The 21625-nt window shown below is 44.1% G+C and overlaps 1 protein-coding gene and 1 long non-coding RNA gene across 3 annotated transcripts in view; both read right to left on the bottom strand.

Annotated features, from left to right (window-relative positions):
- Nucleotides 1–8007, bottom strand: part of BRF1 (BRF1 general transcription factor IIIB subunit) — a 176918-nt gene extending 168911 nt beyond the window's left edge. The window contains exon 1 of one of the 2 annotated variants that reach the window (XM_075029672.1): nucleotides 7684–8007. In XM_075029672.1, coding sequence (XP_074885773.1) covers nucleotides 7684–7870 — 187 coding nt within the window. In that variant the 5' untranslated portion in view covers nucleotides 7871–8007. The remainder of the gene's footprint in view (nucleotides 1–7683) is intronic. The other variant, XM_075029673.1, reaches the window with a different exon arrangement.
- A 476-nt stretch (nucleotides 8008–8483) lies between these two features.
- LOC142031876 (uncharacterized) lies at nucleotides 8484–21537 on the bottom strand. The gene is made up of 3 exons (XR_012650648.1): nucleotides 20473–21537; nucleotides 20334–20386; nucleotides 8484–8862 (listed from the first exon to the last, which is right to left on the bottom strand). It is a non-coding gene; the product is annotated as an uncharacterized LOC142031876 (long non-coding RNA).
- Between the last annotated feature and the right edge of the window lie 88 nt (nucleotides 21538–21625).

Raw genomic sequence — 21625 nt, 5'->3', positions numbered from 1 at the left:
AAGGGACCCACGCTGGAGCAGTTTGTGAAGAACTGCAGCCTGTGGGAAGGACTCACGCTGGAGAATTTCATGGCATGGAGAACTGTCTCCTGCAGGAGGGACCCCACGCTGGAGCAGGGGAAGAGTGTGATGAGTCCTGCCCCTGAGGATGAAGCGGCAGAAATAACGTGTGATGAACTGACCGTAAACCCCATTCCCCATCCCCCTGTGCCACTGGGGGGGATAGGTAGAGAATCCTGGAGTGAAGCTGTGCCCGGGAAGAAGGGAGGGGTGGAGGGAAGGTGTTTTGAGATTTGGTTTTATTTCTCATTACCCTACTCTGGTTGATTGGTAATAAATTGAGTTAATTTTCCCGAAGCTGAGTCTGTTTTGCCCATGACGGTAATTGGTGAGTGATCTCTACTTGTCCTTACATCGACCCACAAGCCCGTTGTTATATTTTCTCTCCCCTGTCCAGCTGAGGAGGGGGGAGTGACAGAACAGCTTTGGTGGGCACCTGGTGTCAAGCCAAGGTCAACCCACCACAATCCTGTAGGTCTTATGTGAAGATGAGAAATGCCCCTAGCTCCACCAACTTGTCTTCTCCATCCCACAGTTCTGTTGCCTCCAACTACAGAGGCTGCATTTCATTATGCTAACCTCCATTTTTTATCCTGTTTTCCCCAGGGAAAACAGTGCCCACAGCAGCCCTGCCCACTGCTCTCCTCTCTCTGTCCAGTTTCAAACAAACCTGAGAGGGGGACAGAGGTCTCAAAACTACAGGGTTTCTGTCAGTTTTGTAAAAATAGGCAGCTGGTTGGGGAAGACACACACTAAGAGCTAGCTAAAAGCTTCTGAAAAATAATACTGATTTAAGTTTTTACTAGAGATGTGACCCCAAACTCTGTAGCAGGCGTGGGGCAGCCACAGCCCAGGGCATCAGGCACCTCTGTGGGTGCAGGGATGGGCTGAGGCCAGGTGGGATGTCAGCCTGCATGTGGGGGTCAGGATCAGGCCCAGCAAGGGGAAACAGGGTCAGACACATTCCTGGGATGGCCAGGCAGGACCGCAGGGACAGGCTAAGGCCAGGCAGGACGGGGGCCTGGCTCAGCAGGGCTCACAGGCAGGCAGGGCAGGGCTGTGGGGAGCTGGAGACCGGCCCTGCTGCGGAGTTGCTGGGGCAGGGGCAGACATCCCTGGGGGTCTGACGTGAGGTCCGGGGCTGTGGGCAGGGTTGGGGGAGCCCCAGGGAGAAGCTGGTCAGGAACAGCAAGGGCCAAGAGCGCCTGGCAAAGAAGACAGCCCTTCTGCCACCAGACAGCACACACACACGAGATCCCCGGAATTTCTAAAGGGCAGGTTTCCAGACTGCCTTATGGTTTGTGCCCAAGAAGCTTATCAGATGCTATTTTTCTCAACTTACTACCAAGCATTTAAAGGTGATTTCTGGAACAAAAGCAGCTGAGCTTCCCCAGACACAGTATGTTTCAGGATCACAAGCTCAGTATGCCTTGCAGTGCCCTTTTCTCATGCTGTATTTTCTCAGTTGTGTCTTCCAGCTTGCCCCCACACTGCCTGCACACCAGCTCTCTAAGGTGGGTCTGTTTTCTCCTCCTTTGATTAGTGTCAGATTTCCACTTTCTCAGCTTCTTTAAACAAAAACCTGATGAGAGACCTGGACTATCAGTTTTTGCACCATGTTGAGCTTTCCCCCCCTCACTCTCTTCAGCTTTGTACTCTGTTTTTCTCCTGTCAGCCTAAGGGTAAATACTTGTGAAAACAGTTTCTCCCAACAAGTACCACAAGACAGAGGACTCCCAACCAGACACAATGAAAGAGTGATCAGAAAATTTGCCGCCTTCAAATGCAGCACACAACTCGCAACTTGCCTTTCTGCAAAAGCAGCTGCCATAAAACCAATGCAGATGGGCTCGATGGAGCTCCATTTTCCAGGATGCAATTACAGTATAATAACGGAGAGGGAGAAACTTAGCTCACTCTTAGACCCTGTATTGCTGTACTTCACACTGGGATGCGTTCAAATGTTATGACTGATAGGAGTCTGTTAAGAACTCAGGTATGAAGAAAAAAAAAAAAAGCAGGATGCATTCATTCCAATTAGCAAAATGAGGAATTTTAATTCAAATGCTCCCCAAATTTGACAAGAAGCCACAGAGAGCAACTTCTTTTGGCTAGTTTGAGACAGTCTGAACTGGCTATCAATTATAATGTGGATAATTATTCTTCAAAACTAGACTCAGCCAGGAAAAGCACATGCCTCAAACGTTTTCTGTGCAAATAACAAGAGTTCCCTGGAGCTCAAATGTGCATGACAACCCCTTCCCACTAGTGTCTGCAGACTTTTCCAGGGTCAAATCAGTTTAGCTCAGAAACTCAATTTCAACACACAGCCTTCACAAGCTCCAAGAGTACAACATGTCCAGGGTTAAGCCTCAAGATGGACTCTTACCTGGCTGTGACCACTTACAACAGAACTAGGAATTATAATTAACTGGATCAGTACGGAGACCATCAAAGCTTTCACTAGCTTGTGCTTCGTGAGGACTTTCCTACCAGAAGATCAATTGTGTCTTTCTAGATACACAATAACTCCCTTCCAGAGCATGAAGAGGGTATCCCTTTGCTAGTGAAAGAACTTACCAGCTCATGACACAGCAAGCAACAGGTACCTCACAAGAAGTGATGATGTCACTACCCAAGACAGACAGCATTAGTAAGAATTGTGGGATTAGGCTAACCTGCAGTCATATCCTCCATCAAGACCATGGCAATGAAGAGCATCAGCGTTATTATGCTGAGACAGAGAGGTCATGCCCAACTCCAAAGGACATCTCATCAGGACAGGGATGGCCTAGCTCTCTCTTTGCATCTTTACATAAGCACACCATCTCCTTTTATATTGCCCAGCTAACATCAGGGAAGATTTCATAGTCCTTATTACAAAGTACTGCATGCGCAACTTCATAAACCTTACTCCAAATAAATCTTCACCTTGCAGCCTGGATTCCTGGACACCTTATCACAGAATCTCACAATTGTAAATACCTCTACTACCACTTCTCACGAGGAGATCAGAAGAATTAGCTAAGCATTTTTAAGAGAGAACATACCTATATAACTGTCAAAGTCAGAGGAGTTTTGTGCTCACCACTTCCCAAAACACAAGATAAAAAAAAACCCAAGTATGAATACCTAGGGACACCTACACTTCATGCTGCAAAGCCATAGCCCCCTGATTCTTGGACCAGCTTTAAAAGAATGGCCAAAACCATCAAAAGCATCTTTGTAGAGCTCTAAGAACATGATCCTCCCCTGAAGACTCACAAGAACAGCTGTGCCAAGTCAGATCGAAGGACTGTCTAGTCCAGTATCCTACCTCTGAATGGGAGAGTCCATTAATATACATGCCTACAAGTGAACACAAAACATAGGAGGAAAGCTTGTCATGATGCTTCTCTCGTACAATCTCCCAGAGTCTAGAGATCTGTGGCTCAAGGATTTCCTGAGCCAGGAATTGTATCTTTTTTTTTTAATGGCCATGACACATTTTTATTCTGTTTGCCCAATCATTTTTTGACTCATGAACTTTTAACATCCACAACTTAAGTTTCACAATAAATTTTTTTCTGAAAAAACAAACGAACAAACAAAAAACCTCCTAATGCTTCTGAACCTCCTACTTGCTACCTTTAAAATAAGCTAGCCGCTAGATTTCTTAGCGATCCCTAGTTTTTGCATTATGTGATACTGAACAATCGCTCATCCTTGTTCGTGTTATTCTACTGTATTTACAGACCTCTACTATGTCCCCATTCAATCATCTCTTTTCCATTCTAAAGAGGCTGAGTCTATTCAGTCATTCTAACTGAGCAGCTTTTCAAGAAAACCTACTCTTAATCAGCCCATCTTCCTCTCTGTATCTTTTCTAGTTCTATTAGAGGTTTTCTTGAGGAGGGAGAAGAAAAGAGAGAAACACACCAGAACTGTACACAATATTTAAATTGCAGATAGTGCTGTGAATATGTAACAGTGTATGTATATGCTGTCATATTCTCCTGATAACTTCTAACATTCCCCTCCCCATTCTGTTTTTTTGTACTGCGAATGAACGCCAAGCTAAATGTTTTTACAGAGCTCTCCGTTAAGACCTAGGGATTATACTAGCCAGTCCAGATGCTGCCATCCCACACGTGGAAGAAAGTAACAATCCTAACTCTCACTGCAACTCTCAATCCCACCTGCTATCCTACTATCCAGCTACCAAGTGCAACAGGTCCTTCTACAGTCTTTACCTCCCCAAATAATTTGGCATTGCCAGCAAACCTCATTAACTCACCATTCACCTGTTTTCCAGATCATCAGCACAGATTTTATGGAATCTCACTGGCACCTCCTTCAGGAGACTTATTTATTTCTAGTCTACATTTCTTATAATTTGAGTAGTTACTCTGCTCTGTAAGGACTTTCCCTTGCCCATGACAGCTCAGATTCTCAAAAAGCTTCTGGTGAAGGATCTTGCCAACCTCCTTTCTCAAATCCAACCATCTGTTTTGTCCACTCACTGACTTCTTCAGAAAACTCCAAAAGATCTGCAAGGCACGCCTTCACTTTGCCAAAAAACTTTCTTCCCCCATATTTGCCTGCATATCCATCTATTCCATCCTTCGCTGCTTCTGCCCTTTCGCCCAACAGACTTACTAGCCTGCATTTCCCCAAACCTCACTACAGTAGCAAAGCGAGAGCTTTCAGTCACATTCAAGCACAAGCCCACTCTTTCTCAGCGCACTAATGCTCAGCTTTAAAATTGTCAAAACAATGGAAAGAAACACTCACACACCTGCACTGGAAAACACTGGCTATAGCAAGCTTCCCTGTGAAAGGCATCAGTGTTGAGGCTGGGGCTTCCTACACTAGGCGCATTGATAGCTGAATATAAATACTGCCTGGGAAAACCTAACTGTGATCTCACACCTTCTTCCAACTCTGAGAGAACAAAAGAAGGGATTTCCCATGTTTTACAGTGAGGTTGCTGGGCTTACTAGCAAGGACTTGGCATGATCTAGACAGGCCACTTTGTATTAACATTAGAGAAGTGCAGTACTCCTCTTCCTCCTTCAGCAAACAACTGCAAGATTCTGAATCCTTAACACACAGCTTGGCAAAAATAAAAGGATTTGCTAGATGTACCAAAGAGAAGTCAGTAACAGTATCTCAGTGCTTTCCATTCCCTTTTGCTTCTTTATGACGAAAATGAAAATAAATTACGAATAAAGGCATCTATAACCATTCGACACATATTAGCACACAAACAGAAGCCTTCATGAATCTTGGAAGGGTCTGGGGAATCTTACTGCACAACAGGAACTCTGAACTCCATAGACACCAAGAGCCTCATTCAATTCCCAGCTCTGCAACAGAGAACCTGACAGCCCTCATACATAGACAACAGTCTCAGAGTCACACAGCCCTACTGACCAAGAGCCAAGGTCTCAAAAACAGTAGCCCAGACACCTCTGACACTGCAAATGCCCCACACATTAGGGCTGCCTGTGAACACCAGACTGCAGTCCAAGGAGCCTCAGCCCAAGGCATTTCATACACAGGGAATCCCTTGGAGCCATGGACCTAAAGAGCCAACAAAAACAGGAGAAGGTGTTAAAAACAGGTAACTTTGATGGAAACCTGCTCATGTAATCAGAAGTCACTGAAAGCTATAGTTTACCAAAAAATGTTGCTTTCAGCCAGTACATGTTTTCTGACTTAAAAGAAATGTATGTTCCATTGGAAGTTCCCCAGCCAGCACAACACTCAGAGATATAAATTCTATCTTGCTTACACAGGAAGGGACTTTTCTCCCCATTCCCAAATACTTAGATCAGTGTCATACAAGCATAATAGACAAGCACACATCATGAAGACACTGTTATTACAGCACAAATACATCTTTTCAGATTAGCTTGCATCACTCCATTTAAGTCAAGCAAAAAAAAATTATTTACAACAGAAGCATCTGTTTTGGAACGTAAAGAATTATAACAGCATAAATGACCCATATCCAAATTTCCTTAAAGTATTTACTGTGTGAAACAGGGCCCACTCTCATCCTTGCAGTAACTTAGCAAATCTACAAACAGCATTGTTTTGAACGTCCTGTTCTATTGTTTCCACAAACAACACCTCACCAAACTACATATATTAATCCACATGGGGACTTGCTAGAAGATCACAGTATGAACCCAGAGTGAAGCCCCTGCAACCACATCTTGTGCCAGCCAGATAGAGCCACCATAAGCATGCTAGAATGTGCTCCAGTTACTGTTGCACTTTTACACACCCACCTATCATCACAGTGTTTATCTGTCTTCATGGGTGCTAGAATTATTTTTCAGTCACATATGACAGCTACACAAGATCAAGGAATTAATGCACTATCCATCAAAAAAGATCAGCCAACAACAGCATCTCAGGATTTGCAGAAAAGGGGAAAAGTCCCTTAAAGGAACTTAGGAAACTACTGTGAAATTCATTCATTCAGAAGAAAAAGCCTTAGTATGGTAGACCACTCTCTTTTCTTTGTGATATTTTTTTCATAGGATAAAGGCATCCCAAAATGAGCTCTTGCTTGCATGCCATCTGTCCTGCATAATTTTGGGTGGGAGGGAAAAAGCAATCCAAGCCCTTAAAAAAGTAGTCTCCACATCACTACAGGAAAACGTGAAGGATACAAGAGCTGCTCATGAGCTATAAAAAAACATAATGCCAGTACCCTAAGTTGGAAGACAGGAACAGCATCAGACAAATCCTAGTCTACAGTAAACTCCCAGACTCCAATATGCAAGTGCTGCCCTCTCCACCACAACTCCTCTTTCTTCCCCACAGACATACAATCCATCAGTCCTCCTTATTTCACTGCTAAGCTCCCTCCCATGCTTCTTGCTTATGTTTCTTTCTCCTTATACACATTCCCCACACCCGTCTTCTTTCTCTCCCCTTCCAAACACTATGCCCTCTTCACACGGCCTTTTTCCAGGCACACAGTTCCTCATCCTCCAGGGCATTCCCACGAACACCCCAACCCACCTCTTTACAGGAGGAGACTCTTGACCCTTCACTTCCAGCCTCCTTCTCCTCCATCACACCGCCCCTGTGCCTCCCTGTACTCCCTCTACCCGTCACACACCCAACACTCCTGTCCTCCACCCCAACCAATTTCCTATCCCTCCCCATTCCCCGGGCACCCAGCCCTTCCACGCAGAGCCCCAAACCTTCCCTCCTGCCCCCACCCCACCCCACGCAGAGCCCCAGGCCCTCACGCACTCGCTCCCACCACACACAGAGCATCTCCCCCATCTCCCTCCCCGTTCATCCCGGCCTCCCCCCCCCCGCCTTGCACAGCGCGCTGCCCTCCCCACCGTCTCCCATTTCCACTTCGTGCAGCGCTGGCTCCCACACGCACCCTCCCCGCCCCTCCTTCGCGCAGCACCCTTCCCCACGCGCCCTCTCCCCCACGCACCGACCCCGCACCCCCCTCGCACAGCACCTTTTCCCCTATACATTGTCCATACCCCCCCCAGTCCCCGCTCCCCCACACCCTTCGGCACAGCACCCTCACCCCCCCCCCGTCCTGTCCCTGTCCTCCCTCACAGGGAGGCCGCCCCGGCCCGGCCCGGCCCCGGCGCTCACCGTCCAGCGACACGAACTGCCCCACGGCGGAGGATCCTCCGCCGCTGTTCTCCACGAACTGCACCTCGGAGACGATGATGTTGTCCTCCAGCACCGAGCCGCAGCCCGTGCACACCGCGTCCCCGCGCGCCGCGTCCACCTCGATCTCCGAGCAGCCGCAAGCGGCGCACACCCGTCCGCCCGGCATCTTGCCTCAGCGTCCCGGAGCCCGGGCCCGGGCCGCCGCCTCCTCCTCCTCCTCCTCCTCCTCCCTGCCGCTACCGCCGCGGCGCGGCCCGGCCCGGCCTCGGCACAGGCCTCGCTCGCCGGGACCGGCAAGGGGAGGAGCGCGGCGGCGGCCGCCCTCGCCCGCTCTCGCGAGACTTGGCCTGCCGCTCCCCGCCCCGCCCTCCCTCCCTCAGCGCCGTTAGCCGGGTTCCCTTCGCCATGCCCGGGGAAACGACCGCGAACCGCCCCTGGGGCCCGGGCGGCCGTTACTGAGGCGGCTCCCGCGGCCCGGCCGAGGGCGGGAAGGCGCTGGCGTCTGTCAGCGCAGCGCTGAGCTCCTGCGGCCTGGCCGGGGCGGCGGGAAGGCGCTTTGCCAGCCAGGTCTTGGGGAGGCCAGGGACGGCTCTGGAGGTGCTTCTTGAGGGGCAGCTGCGGGCCCCGCTCTCAAAAAGGGGCATTATGTTTGCGGCTCTCCATTTTAGGGTGTTCTGCTGCCGGTGGTGAGCGTCTGCCAGCACCGGGCAACGCGCTTGGGTAGTCGCAGTCCTGCTGATACCGAAAAGCGGGTCGAAGAAACTCTATAGGACTCGTTTTGGAGTTTCTTTATTGCAGCGCTGGATGCAGGGGGGATAGTTCCACCTGCCATGCATGCCACAGCTTTAGCACAAACAGGTTATATAGAATAACTAATTGCATATTAATCAGATTAGTATACGTATACATAAAAATGATTGCAACTGATTATCATAGTACTGCCTACATCCGATCGTGCGCAGTGAAGGATCCATTTGAGTCAAAGGGCTGCTTTTGCGACCACCGACCCATTTGAAGTTCTCGTTGGCTGTCCTTGAAGTCTTTATTCTTGTCCTTGTTCTTTGATCTTGAGGCTTAACACAGTTTCAGTCATGTGTGGTCAGTTTCAGCATTGTTCTCATCTGGCGTACAGGAACATCTAGTCCTAAGAGAAAAGAACTGCAAAACTTTTGAGTAACTACCTCTACTAGTTAATTGCTTGGCTGTACTTTTGTCTATTGTTTCAATCATAGTGTTAGTATAAGATTCCTAATAATTTTTTACCAAATCTCACTTTTACAGTCACCTAGCAGCAAACCAGTTTCCATGGCTGGTACAAAATATTAAAACCATCAAAATATTTAGACATGCCATACAGAATGTATGGAAATACACTATCACTGCAAAAGTGGGCCCGCGGTGTTTCAGATCGGGTGATGTGTCTTGTGCTTAAGGCAGATCATGAGGTTTCCTTAAAATTTTCCCCGGGATTCATTCATTGCACCACAGACTTCTTACCTAACCTTATGTAAGTCAATAAATTCATGTCATGGTTTCTGTATGATAAAACAAGGGTGGTAACGCTTCTCTTCTGCCAATCCTTGTCCTTCCTCCCGATTTAGGTGGTTTGATTTGTGGGGAAAAGAGTATCACTAACACAATTTGTGCTGTGGCTGAGTGGTACATTATTTTTGATACCCTGTGAAGGCTATAATAATTAAAAGTTGTGTAAAAACACATGGCGTACAGTGAAAAATGTGGGCCTCATGTTCTCATCTTCTGTGTGCCAATTCCTCTGTTCCCTGAAAATAAAATTGGGGCTACAACACTCACATTTGAATTTCAAAAGTATAATAGTTGTTATGCTTCAAAAATTGATTAATTCATCAATCAAATCTAATCAGTCATTCTGTAGTACATAGGTAAAACTTTCATGAGGCATAATGAATCAGTTTCAATAAAGCACTTTGAGCTCTGCGTAACAAAGGTGCCATAACGTGCTTTGTAACTCTTTGGGTTATTAATTCCTGAATCAAAGAACTCAGTTTTCATGCAAGAAAGTTACTGCTCACTTTAGCACTCAACCCACATGTAGTAAATTAGGTGCCATGCCACAAATGGGAAGGAAACTGAGCAGAATAGGTACAGTAGCTGAATGTTTGTATAGACTTTCTTCAAAATACACAAGTCAGTTAATGCAGAAGCAGAAACTTTCACCTTCTTACAAACTCACTGCTGTCAGTATCCATCTTCCACCAAGTGACCCGGATGCAGCCAAGTATCACATACAGATCTCTATGAACTGACCAGATAATGGTACAAAATGACTTGCTGTAGCACATTTAGAGGCACACTGGGGCACGTACTAAAGATATATTGTTCTATCCAGAAAGCTGAGCATCTCATAAGCATGAAATTATGTCATATGCCTAAAAATTTGCAGTTTCTGGGCTTTTCCAAAAGGAAAATAGCAGTATCATAATGGAGACCATGCCACTGTATACACAGTTTGGCTTCTTTCTTACTGTCCTTTTTATTCTGTTCTCAGAGATGTATTTGTGAAAATAAGAACTTTTGGTTTCTTCAGGTTCCTTCTGCTTCTGGAGTTTGTGAGGTAATGAGTGCCACAGCAGCCAAGTGTGCTATCACAAAATTACACACTGAGTAGATAATATCAGGGGAAAATTATATCCCTGATAGACAAACATTTTTAGCAATAATAGGAAAAGCCCACAAAATAAATAATTTTCATCTCTCAGCAAAGTCCTTTGAAGATCAGGATATTTTAATTAAGACAACTCAGATCAGCTTCTACATCATATACTGTGCCTCTGACAGAGGCCAGCATGAACACGAGAAACTCTGTAGCAAGCAGTTTTGGAATACCTTTCCATTAAAAAGTTTCTTCTTAGGTAGATACTAGTGTAGTCCTCATCCATGAGGGCTTAAGTTTTACATCCCTTCCAAATTTATTGGAGTTTTGATTGTTTTAAGCATTATGAGCCTTTTCTGGGAGTCCCAAACAAGTTTGGAGTTTTTCACTTCGAGTGTGAGCAGCAGAGGGCCCTAGTGAGAGTACAATATACAGCTGCTGTGCAAAAAAGCTCATTTAATGTCATACTGAAGAAGGAAGTGTGTTTTAATTTTTATCTTCTTATAAGATGAGGTTAGTGCTGATGGAAGAAAACGGGTTCCCAGGCCTGAACTTCCCAGACTGAAGTCCTTTACCTCCCACTCATGAAAGCTTTCTGACACAATACCCAGTAAATATTTCAAACATTTCTGTAGGATTGTTTTTTACCAGCCAAAATGTCAGTCATTTTTCACCTCTGTAAGAACTTTGTCCTTTCTGCTTGCAAGAGAGTTAACTAAAATCTTTTTGACCAATAACATTCAGCCTGCTGAATGAATAACCCATAACTCAGTTCACTTAGGCTAACAAAATAATAACCTTTCAGTAAATGGCCTGAAACCTGAATCACAGTAAGAACTGATCGATTTAAAAAATTGTATTGGCAAAACTCCATTCCCCGCAATATTTTGCCCTTTTAGTTAAGAGGTGGAAAGGACCTGTTTTCCATTTCACCTACCCTCACATTGCATACCTCCTATTTTCACTCCTAAGTGTGACACGAAGTGGTGATCAGGATGTCTGTTAGCCCAGACCGACCAACTTCCTTCCTGCTGTCTCTCCAGGAGCCCCGAATATAACCCACCCATGGGTGTGCGCATTTGGCATTCGGTTGTTGAGGTTTCAGAGAGAGGAACTGTTCTCATTTGCTTAAAAATTAGATATTTTTTTTTCTGCTGCTCATACAACAGTAGGAAGAATGCAAATGGGCTGCACAAATCCAGACTGGAGTTCGAGGGAATCCCACTCTGCTCCTCCAAACGCTGATCGGCACAGCAAGGAATATACTAGAGCAAGCTGATGACACGTTACCATACTTCCATAAGAGATGAATCCTCTTCTATAAATAAAATTATTTTAAGTAGATGCTTAAGTGTCATATGACAGAAAAGCCAGAGACTCTCTGACTCTTTGGACATAGCTCAACATTCTGGGTACTGAGCCTTACCAGCCCCTATAGGAAATATTTTCTGTTAGAGGCACAAAATTTAATCCCTTGATTTGATCAGCTGCCGTGAGCACCTTCAGCTCTCTGGCATTTCAGCTGGAATTGCTCCTCTTAAAATCAGGCCTAAGAGCATTGATGAAGTCTCTCAAGAAGTTTGAATATGCACATAGCTTGGGACAAAACAGAAGCAGAGGAAGACTTCTTTGGTTTTGGACTGTCCAAGATAGGGCATAAACTATGCATTCAACCTGCAAATTTGCACATGGATTCTTTGGAGATAAAGTCATAGAGATACTAGATAGAGGGGGGGAACGAAGGATTTTGAAATGGACTAACCTTATAAGGTGATGCCAAGTGGATACTTGTCTGTGCCAGTCCAAATGCATTTGGCTACACTAGTGATGAACACGAGGGGGCACCCAAGGAAAATGAAATTGTCGAGGACCTGCAGTGCTCCCACAGGTTAGGCTGATTTTCCAGGCTGATTTTCCATCTGTTTTCGCTCTTTTTTTTTTTTTTTTTTTGGCCTGCGTCTTTTCTAATTATTTCCTGACATTGTTTTCATGGCATTCATCAATAAATGGTAATTTAAAAAGCTTTGGGAAGAACATTCTGAGAATAAAAGTTTTTGGCATCTATTAAATCATGTGGTAAGCCAGTTTACCAAACATTTGAACATCTCTGTGCAATCACATCCCTGCTGCTCAGAGACAGCACTTGCAGCTGAGCCTTGATCCCTGAGCAAGTGGCGGAGACCCCGTGGCTTTCCCAGTTACCCTCCCAGGATCTGTGCCTGGTATGATTCTTAGTACCTGAGGACAGCAGAAAGCACAAATACTGTAGCTTAGAAAATCCACCAAGAAATCAGCGGAGGGGATGTCCAAGGATATTGAGTACAAAGATCCAGAAGCCACCGCCAGTTGAGGAAGTCTTTCATCAGCAAATCGCTGGAAGCTGCGAGCAGCTATTCTGTTCTCCAGCACACCACTTGAAGATGCACGGCTGACCAGTGACTGCTTTTAGGAAGGATGTAAGCAAGGTAAAAATACATGTGCCCTCCTCGTTTCCAGCAATCTGCAACTTAAGGATTTTATCAGCCGAAGGTTCATACACACTAGCAGACTTTTTATCTGTTTGTTTAATCAGTTTCTGATCTGTGTATGCTTTCAAGATCCACAACATCCGGTGGTTTGGGGTGTATCACAATTTAGTTGGGTAGGTAGCAAGTGAAAAAGTTTAAAAATGGCCTAAACATTTCAGCTAGTAATCCTGAGTTCTTGTGCTATACAGTGGTGAATAGTTGCACCATCGCACCTCTTTCATGTCAGTCGGGATTCTTTATGCCTGTTTTACAGCTTCTCTTAATCAGGATCACTTCACAAGAGCAACTCTTCTTCCAGATAGGTAGTGCAATGCTAATCAGCCACAGTCTGAACACAAAATAATCTGTTCAGGGAAGTCATTTAAGAGGAAACCCTTTTTAATGAAGCATTGGTTATATTCTGCACTGAATAACTAAAGGCCTCCATCACTTAGGGATGTAAGCACAGGTGAATATTCCTGTGAAAACACAACTCTGCATGTCTGCAGCTCTTGTATTCTGAGACTTGTTCGTTCAAACATTAATGAATTCATCACTCACCATCAGAGAACCATTCCAGTCAGCTAACTGCCTACTTAAGCAACTGTCTGTGTACCTACAAATTGAACTGAAGTGAGCAAATGCCTGGTTATAAGCGGCATTTTTGTGTGCACACTGGATGAGTGGGTATTTTGGTGAAAATACATTTTCTATATACACTGAAAATGAGGCTTTCACTAAATGTTAATATTCATGTGCAAGGGAAAAAAAACAGCGACATTACACTAGATGGATCTGCACACTCAAATGCAGAAGGAAACCATACATCTTACTGATAGTTCCCATTTTTTTTCCAAATTTGGAACTACAAGCCAGAAATTCAGACCAGCGAGTGGGAAGCTGTAGAAGCACATCAAAAATAAATATGAGTCTCCTTTAGTTTTGAAGAGTAAGTTTGGAAAAGTAGTTGCACAATAGTGGATTATCTCCTTAGCGTCAAGGTAAATTCAATGCAGTTAAAAAATAATGCTATAAACTATGTCTGTAAAGTGCCTAAGATAGTGTTGGCCATTTACAAATTATACCTAACAAGTCATAAATAGGATTAGGAGAAAAGATAGCCTCTTAAACAGGAGTTTGCTAGCTACATTAGAGCAGGATATTAAAAATCCTACTGTCACCAGGCAGTATTAATAGTCCAAACTGTCTTTATTAGCATTGCATGGGCAGAAGTCTGCCATAATCAGAATGACTGTGCTAGCATCAAAGACGAATATGCCAGTCAAGTTTTATTTAAGACCATGAAACCTCTGTATGTCAACATAGAGTCAAAAGTGTGTATTTATCTAATGTCACGATTCCTTTGGTCACCAGGGACCCCCTTCAGACCGAAACCTGCAGAGATAAGAGACAATATTGCTGCAGCCTCTGCTTTTGCCAACGCGGAAGAAAGGCTGGAAGCAGGGTAAGGAACACAGTGTCCTCCTTCACACAGCCCGTTAACACCAGGAAAATGTACGATGAAGCAAGCAGCTTGGATAAGTACGGGTTGGCCTGTGGGTGAGGCCAGTTCTCTCCTGTTTGGGTCGTAAAAGACATCAAAGAATTATCCTTTCAATGAGCTGAGTGTCATTGCCTGCTTTTCTGCTGGGAGAGTCCCAGCACTTCAAATACGCCAAAGTTAACCCAGTGCTGAAGAAACCATCAGTCAATACTACAAGTTGTTGTCCACTATCTAAAGCTATGACCAGGCTAAATGAAAACAACACTAGACTTTAGAGAAGCCACAGTATAATCCTTTCCTGTCGGTGGAGAATTTTCAAGAATTTGGCAGATTTCCTAGTTTGAATTAGTTGAATAAATTAGATGACTAACATTTTTCAGAGGGCAGCCATAAAAAATGCTGAAGTAAATCAAGCTATGGTATATCAATAATTTGCATTAGCCTAAATTACCAAAAAAAAAAAAATCACTTAAATAATTTAAATATTTTCTTTAAATGTGACATTATCAAAAGGGTAAAATCTGCCACAATTTTCAAAATGAGACATTTATAATCAGTTTAGGTCTCTGTGAGTGCATCAACTTTTTTTTTTACCAAAAAATAGTCTAAAAGAAAAAGTCTAGTGCTGTGCAAACCACATGTTTCCTTCCCCACTCTTACCCCAAGGTAGGAAGTCTCTTTTACACCTCCAGAAGCAAAACAGGATCTGTCCCTAAAGTAGTAAATCTTGCCATTTCTTCAGAAAAAAGGCCACATCAGTGATCCAAAGGGGGAATGCTGTCGCCGTGGCCGTGCCAGTCTCTGCTTTAGTCGGAAAGGGCTGGGATCATCTCTCTCTCCTGTATTTTACAGTGCACCCTCTTAGATGGGAATTGGGAGCTGCGACACTGATGGTCTGACTGAGGAACAGGTTTGGAAATTAGCAGTACCCTGCGAGGATTGGTTGGTTCACATCTCTTAGCTCTCTGTTTCAAGGTGCTGCAGAATCAGACTACAACTTATCACCATTAAAATCACAATTTTGAGTTATTCTTCCCCATCTCATGGGATAAACACATATTTTTTTTCAGTAAATTAAAATTGGGAATCTGATATAACAATATGCCAGTAAGATCTGGAGCCTTTGGCTTGCCCTTCCATTGTCTGTGCTTCAATCAGTCAGCTCACACCAAGATTATAAAAAACCTGACCCAGGAGTTTACAGTCTGAAGCCCAAATTGAACAGAGCAGTCAGCAGATTATGTATTCCACTGAACAATGAGGTCTTCAGTCCCTTTTTGAACCCGTTACATGAGTTATGTTTGTATCATATTGCTGAGAATTACACAAAACCATTATTTTTTAAATGAGTACAGTAGACAACAATGTTGTCAATAATGCAAGTTGTTAGTAAAGTGCGTATATTAATAGCAGCATGAGAAGCATTTCAGAGAGCTCTAAGCATGTCCAATTCCACACCCATATGCACACAGCATTTCAGAAAATGTTAAGCTTAACTACTATATGATTTCCTTTGGAAGGGAAAGCTGGAAGAGGATATTCCCATACATTCTTTGCCTATGATATTTTACATATAAAGAGCCCCTACTGAAAGGGGCTTTATGTATGATGTGAGTAGAAAGGATGTCCAAAGAAGAATAAAATAATAGTGTTGGCATTTCTAACAAATATCCTATCTTTCCTTCATAGTCTATCCCATGCTAAACAGTAACAGTAGAGCTTTCATCCTAATAAAGCTTTAGAGCTCCTACCGTGACTTCTCACCCGTGATACAGAAATACTATCCAGATGACCAAAGATTTTGTAATGAAACAAGCTGCAACAAATATCCAGCTGAAACAGCAATTTAGTGGGCTCAGAGCAAAACCAAACTATTTTTGTGGCATATAAAATTATGAAGAGCCTTTCCCAATATATACCGTGACTAATAATCATCAGCCCATACAACAACATACAACAATGACATTTTAGCCACTCCCTCTGTGGTCACCTTTCGTTTGCAACCATCATGTCTGCTAAAAACAGGATGAGAAATTACAGTTAAAATTGAGATTTTATCAGCTTTCCCAGACAGAACCAGGTTGGGAAAGATGAGAAAGAGAAAACTTCCTCTCATAGTTTAAGGAATAAATGAGCAACTAATAAGCATTCTAATTTAATAAGTGCACATATCCTGCTAACAAATTTTCTTTTGAATAACAGAACTGAAAGGTTGTTATGGTGCTTTGGTTTTGTTCAAAGAGTAAACCCCACAATTAAATTATAGGAATAATGAAAAAAAATTGAGCGATGTCCACATAGAGTTTGAGCTGGGAAATCACAAGGCAAATGTTCTTTTTCCAGTCCAGAAATAAAATCCTAACCTGCTGATTTAGGTTCCCTCCACACCATTTTTCACTCAGTTGTAATGCAAACAGCACTGGCCTGGGTTGACAAGTCTCTTGAAAAGCCTATGAACCTTGAACAGCATTGCTGAAATCCTGCGTTTCTGCTACCACATGCTTGGCAGCTGGGACAGAGCGGATGTAACTGGCTTCAGATATATATTCTCCACATCAGCAGAGTTCTTGCTTTCCTTTACTGACATGGGGGGACGCTGACACGCAGCATCCACAAGGTGAGTAAAAGGGCATAACTTACCCAGGGCCCCTTGCACGTCTTCATCAGCCCAATCCAATCCATCAAATCCCATGATGTGAAGGTGAAACCTTCTCAGCCAAACTCCTCTGCAGACGAAATCATAGTGCACATACCCATGGTACCGCACCGTGGCCTCTTTCCTTCTGCATGAGTGCCCTCCTGCACCACGATCTATGGGATGGCTACCTCTGCCCTACAGGGTCTCAGAGGTGCCATCTAGGTGACATTAGGGAGGTGTCATCTAACTCCATGCAATTCCACTGAGTATCTCACACATTCTTTTCAACCTGTTACATGACCCATCAGAGTCTCCCACCATCCACAACGCTGCCACTTTGGCCCTTCACTGTCACAAAATCCCACCTAGCTGACATGTCCTCCAGGGTGTAAGAGGCTTTGCATTATCTCTGTACTAAAAAAGGTGCCTGAGAGACCCAAATTGCAAAAACTAGCCAGCCCTGAAGGAGGTCTGGAAGAGCAGCGCAGCACTGATCAGGGTGTTAGCAGATATAGCACCCTCCAGCTGTGGAGTCTTCTGGGGCAAACTTCATCAGAATGGGAATCTTAATGTAAACAAATTACTACTTCTGGGTTCCTCCAGCCCAGCAGGCCAGAACAGGTAAATATCTACTATCTCAGCATTCCAGCAACTATTAGAAATACCCACAGAGGTTTCAATCATGCTTAATAATTAAAAGCAAGGAAGGGAGTTTCAGGTATTGTGTTAATCAACAGGTGCTAAAGGAATATGACCTTCCTCAGAGGAAAGTCTGGCATGACAGCCAATTTTTTCCATGACACATGCTAGAAAGCACAGAAACACAATCAGCAAGACGATTTCCTTGCTTCAAGATTCAATATTTTAACAAATGAGTCACCGATACATGCTTCAGATATTCCTATGCTAAAACTGGAGTATAAGTCATATGTATAAAATCCACTCTTGCCCCATAAGCTGCCTGTGATAGCTTTTTCCAAATACTGACCTAGAGAATGTCTGGTATGTTTGGACTGGTGTAAGAAGTCTGGATTTTATATTCATGATCCCAATTTATCAGCAGATAAATGTCATGCAGAGGGACTTGTCTCAGCATCGATTTCAAGAATTAAGGAGAATTCAGCAACAGAAAAAACTTTGCTGGGCAATTAGCTGAAGAAGCCAAATCTCTTCAGAAGTATATGCTTCCATCGCTTTAGTAAAGGGAAAACATGGTTTTGTCAGACTGCATCTGAGTACACAATAAAGAGTTCATGACAGAAATTGTTAAACATGGAAGGAAAAATATTCATTAGTACATGCAAGGAGAAGTGTAGAAAAGAGCTGTTGTGGGTGCTCTAATGACTAAGATAAGGGTCTGGGATTCAGGAAAACTGGATATAATTGCAGGCTCTGACACAGACTTTCTTTACGACCTTGGGCTACCCATCAGATATTGCTGGCCCCAAGTTATCTAGCTATACAATGGAGATATGGTTACTTAAAGCCCCTTACTCTTTTTTAGTTGGCTCTCCTATATTCTTACATAGAGACATAGACCAAGAGAGAGATTTCTTTGACCATGAAGGAAGGGAAGGATGAGGTGGAAGAATCCCCTCAAAGATGAATGCGACCTGATCCAAGAAACAAGCAAAGCACAGGTTTGGCAAGCTTGGGGGCTAAAGGAGAGGCTTCATCCGCACAGATGGCATGGTGGTGAGCTGGTGGGATAGGGGTTGTTGTTAAGCTGTCAGGAGCATTAGCACTGTGGGGAGGAAAGACCTGCCTGGGAGGAAGGCACATGTTTCACCAGGCAAAGCCACGGCTGACAGCATGGCCCTGTGGCTGGCGTGCTGGGAAGGAACAGAGGGCAGGGAGAGAAGGGGGAAGTTTTTAAGAGACCTCACATCAAGGAGATACTGATGAACGGAGGAGCCCACAAATCTTTCAGCAAGCAGACTGAAAATGACAGTAGGGGGCATCTAAATATACAGCCAGGTCCTCAGGCCTGGCTCACGCTCAAGAGATTTGTCAGACTAGCCTTTTCCATCATGACTGCAAAAGAATCATGCTCATAGCCATGACAGCTAAAGCCTCGCTTGTACTGATACCGTTACAGAAGCCAAGCAGCCTCTGCCGCTCTACGTCCCTTCATGCAGGGAGCTGGAATCAGACCCACCTCTCAAAGCTCTCTCTTGTGGATATAAGCTGTGTTTCTGCTTGGAGAGTTTGCCAAAACAGATATACTGGCAAAGCAGCTAAGGTTGTCAAAGCCAAAGTTGTCTCCTTTTACTTCAAATTAGAGCTACACCAATTTGCACCAGAGACACAGCTGGCTCTGAAACCAAAATAGCTCATTAGTCAAGGGCATATTCCAAGGCTTGAATCATCTTTAGCAAAGGAAAGGAGCTCAATGTCAGTGAGTTTGACAGGGGACACGGGAAAGGCTAACTGACCTTTACAGAGAATGTCAGCACAGGGAACCAAGGCTTAATCCTCAAAAAGCCCTGAGGTATCACTCTTGTCAGTGCCAGGAAATTTGTGGCCCTCTGAACAGGCAGGCACACTTACCAACAGAGCATGTAGGTCCAGATGCTATGTGTGCCTCAATTATTGCATAATATTATCAAATGGGACTTTTTAAAACCTTTAAAATGCCCTGCTCAAACAAATTTAGCTTCCTTTTTCAGAGGTCAGCCAAAAGACCAGCTCATTTTTTTATTGTAAATATTAACTAATGAGTATGTTGAATCTGCTCTCTCCAGGTACCACCTCTTTCCTGAAGAGGGTAAAATGGCATGTTGTTGGACACAATAAATTTCCCTTTTGCCAAACTGGAATACTGTCACTAGAGCATGAATTGAGTGAGTTGAGGTATTTGCTAAGCATGGGATACCTCAGCAAGTAACTATAAGAAGCACAGTGCTTTGCCTTGTAAGGATGAGAAGCTCTTGACATTCATAGATCACCAAGTTTCCTATAAACCTACTGGATTCCTTGTAAAACATTTGTAATTGTCTTGGCAAAACCACTAGGCCTTTATGGAGATGCCTTTGCAACTTGCCTTTTTGAGCTCCATCTCCCTCTTCCCGTTCCTTTTCCAGGTGAGAGTAAGCCAAGAATATACCGAGTTCTCTGTGATATACTGCCGTCATCACTGGACAGTCTGCCACTGACAGGGGCCGGCTCCTGCATTTTGCTCACCACTACAAATGCCATTGCATTAAGAATTATTGATGTTGTTACGGAGGGTGCTATAGTTGTGTGAGTATAAATAAACCAGTGCTAGTAAAAGACACTCAAGGATAAATAGCAAATGTACTGCATTTTGTGAGACCAAAATAACTCCATGCTGTGCACTGAAAGTACCTTCCACTGGCTGTCGTGTACCTGCTGTTACCAGCCAGGGTCCTTGTCTTTCCCTGAAAGGCAAAAAACATGTGTGACTTCAAAAGCTATGGGGCTCCTTCCTCTCCCTCCAAGACGGTGACACTAAGCTGGGACCCACTTGTAAGTAGACTCTAAGTAACAGTGCTCTGTCTCCAAAATCTGCCGACGTTCTCAGAGCTATGAAGATCCCAGGCAAAATACCAGCACCCGTATGGTCTCTTCTGTCTCTCTCCCTCCCTTTCAGCCACAGGGTCTCTTCAGCAGCTCCCGCTCGCAGGGCCCTGTTTGGGGGTTTCAGCCATGCTCTGTACCCCCAGAGGAGGTTTATGGATAGCACAAATAAACTAAAACATACAAATGGCTGATCTCATTGAGATGCAGAAGCATGACAGAAAGATTTGGGCTAAGCCAAGTGGCATATTTTGCCTGAATGTATCTCACCAATTTGGGTGAGAAGGTCTGTGGGTGCTTGGGAAAGGGAGGTGAGAGAAGGCTGCGACAGGTCCAAAATGCCCATGTTTTGCTGCAGTGGGTGGCTTGAGTGAGAGCCAGGGGTCCGTTCTGCAAATTGGACGAATTAAATTTGATCCCTGACTAATGGGTACTGAAAGAGCCACACTCCTGGCGTGTGACTCCATTGATATTAATTCATCAGGGGTGAGCTTGGCTTGGATGATACCTCAGATGAGAATGTGAAACCACAGAAAAGTATTCTGTCAAAATACAATATATGGCCAAGTTTCTCATCTTCAATGTAACTGGCAAAGACTCACATCTAGAACTTATTGGAAAGGTAAAACAATGTCTTGGCATTAATAATGGTGTTTGTAAAAGTCCTCTTAACACTTGAATTCTGTTCTTTTACGCTACGAAGTTACTGTTCCACTGTTTCCTTTTTTCTTTGCTTATTCTGTTTTAAATTAGAACATTATGAAGAAATCCAAAACTCAGAGCCAATTCATCTGTTTGTTCTCACTTGATAACTCTTTTGCTCTCCTGGGTACAGTGATGTTTATTTTAAAAGCAATCTTTCAGTGATCTTTGCTCAAAAAAAAATAATAAAATCCAGAGACAACTCTTATACTGCAGTGCTAATTGCATTACATGTAAGCCCATTTAAGCAGTAAATGATTCTTGATATTAAAGCTAGATTCCTGGATTTTTACCTGAATTCCCTACTTTGGTACCAACCTTCTGCTCAGTGTTGTACATCAGTTTTCCCTTCTTTGAAGAGAATGTCCCCTCTTGAGTGGTATTCTGGTCACAACAAT

Source organism: Buteo buteo, chromosome 6 (genome assembly GCF_964188355.1).
Source record: "Buteo buteo chromosome 6, bButBut1.hap1.1, whole genome shotgun sequence".
Classification (NCBI taxonomy): domain Eukaryota; kingdom Metazoa; phylum Chordata; class Aves; order Accipitriformes; family Accipitridae; genus Buteo; species Buteo buteo.
The sequence above is the reverse complement of the archived record's forward strand: the minus strand, read 5'-3'. Positions and strand labels throughout refer to the sequence as shown.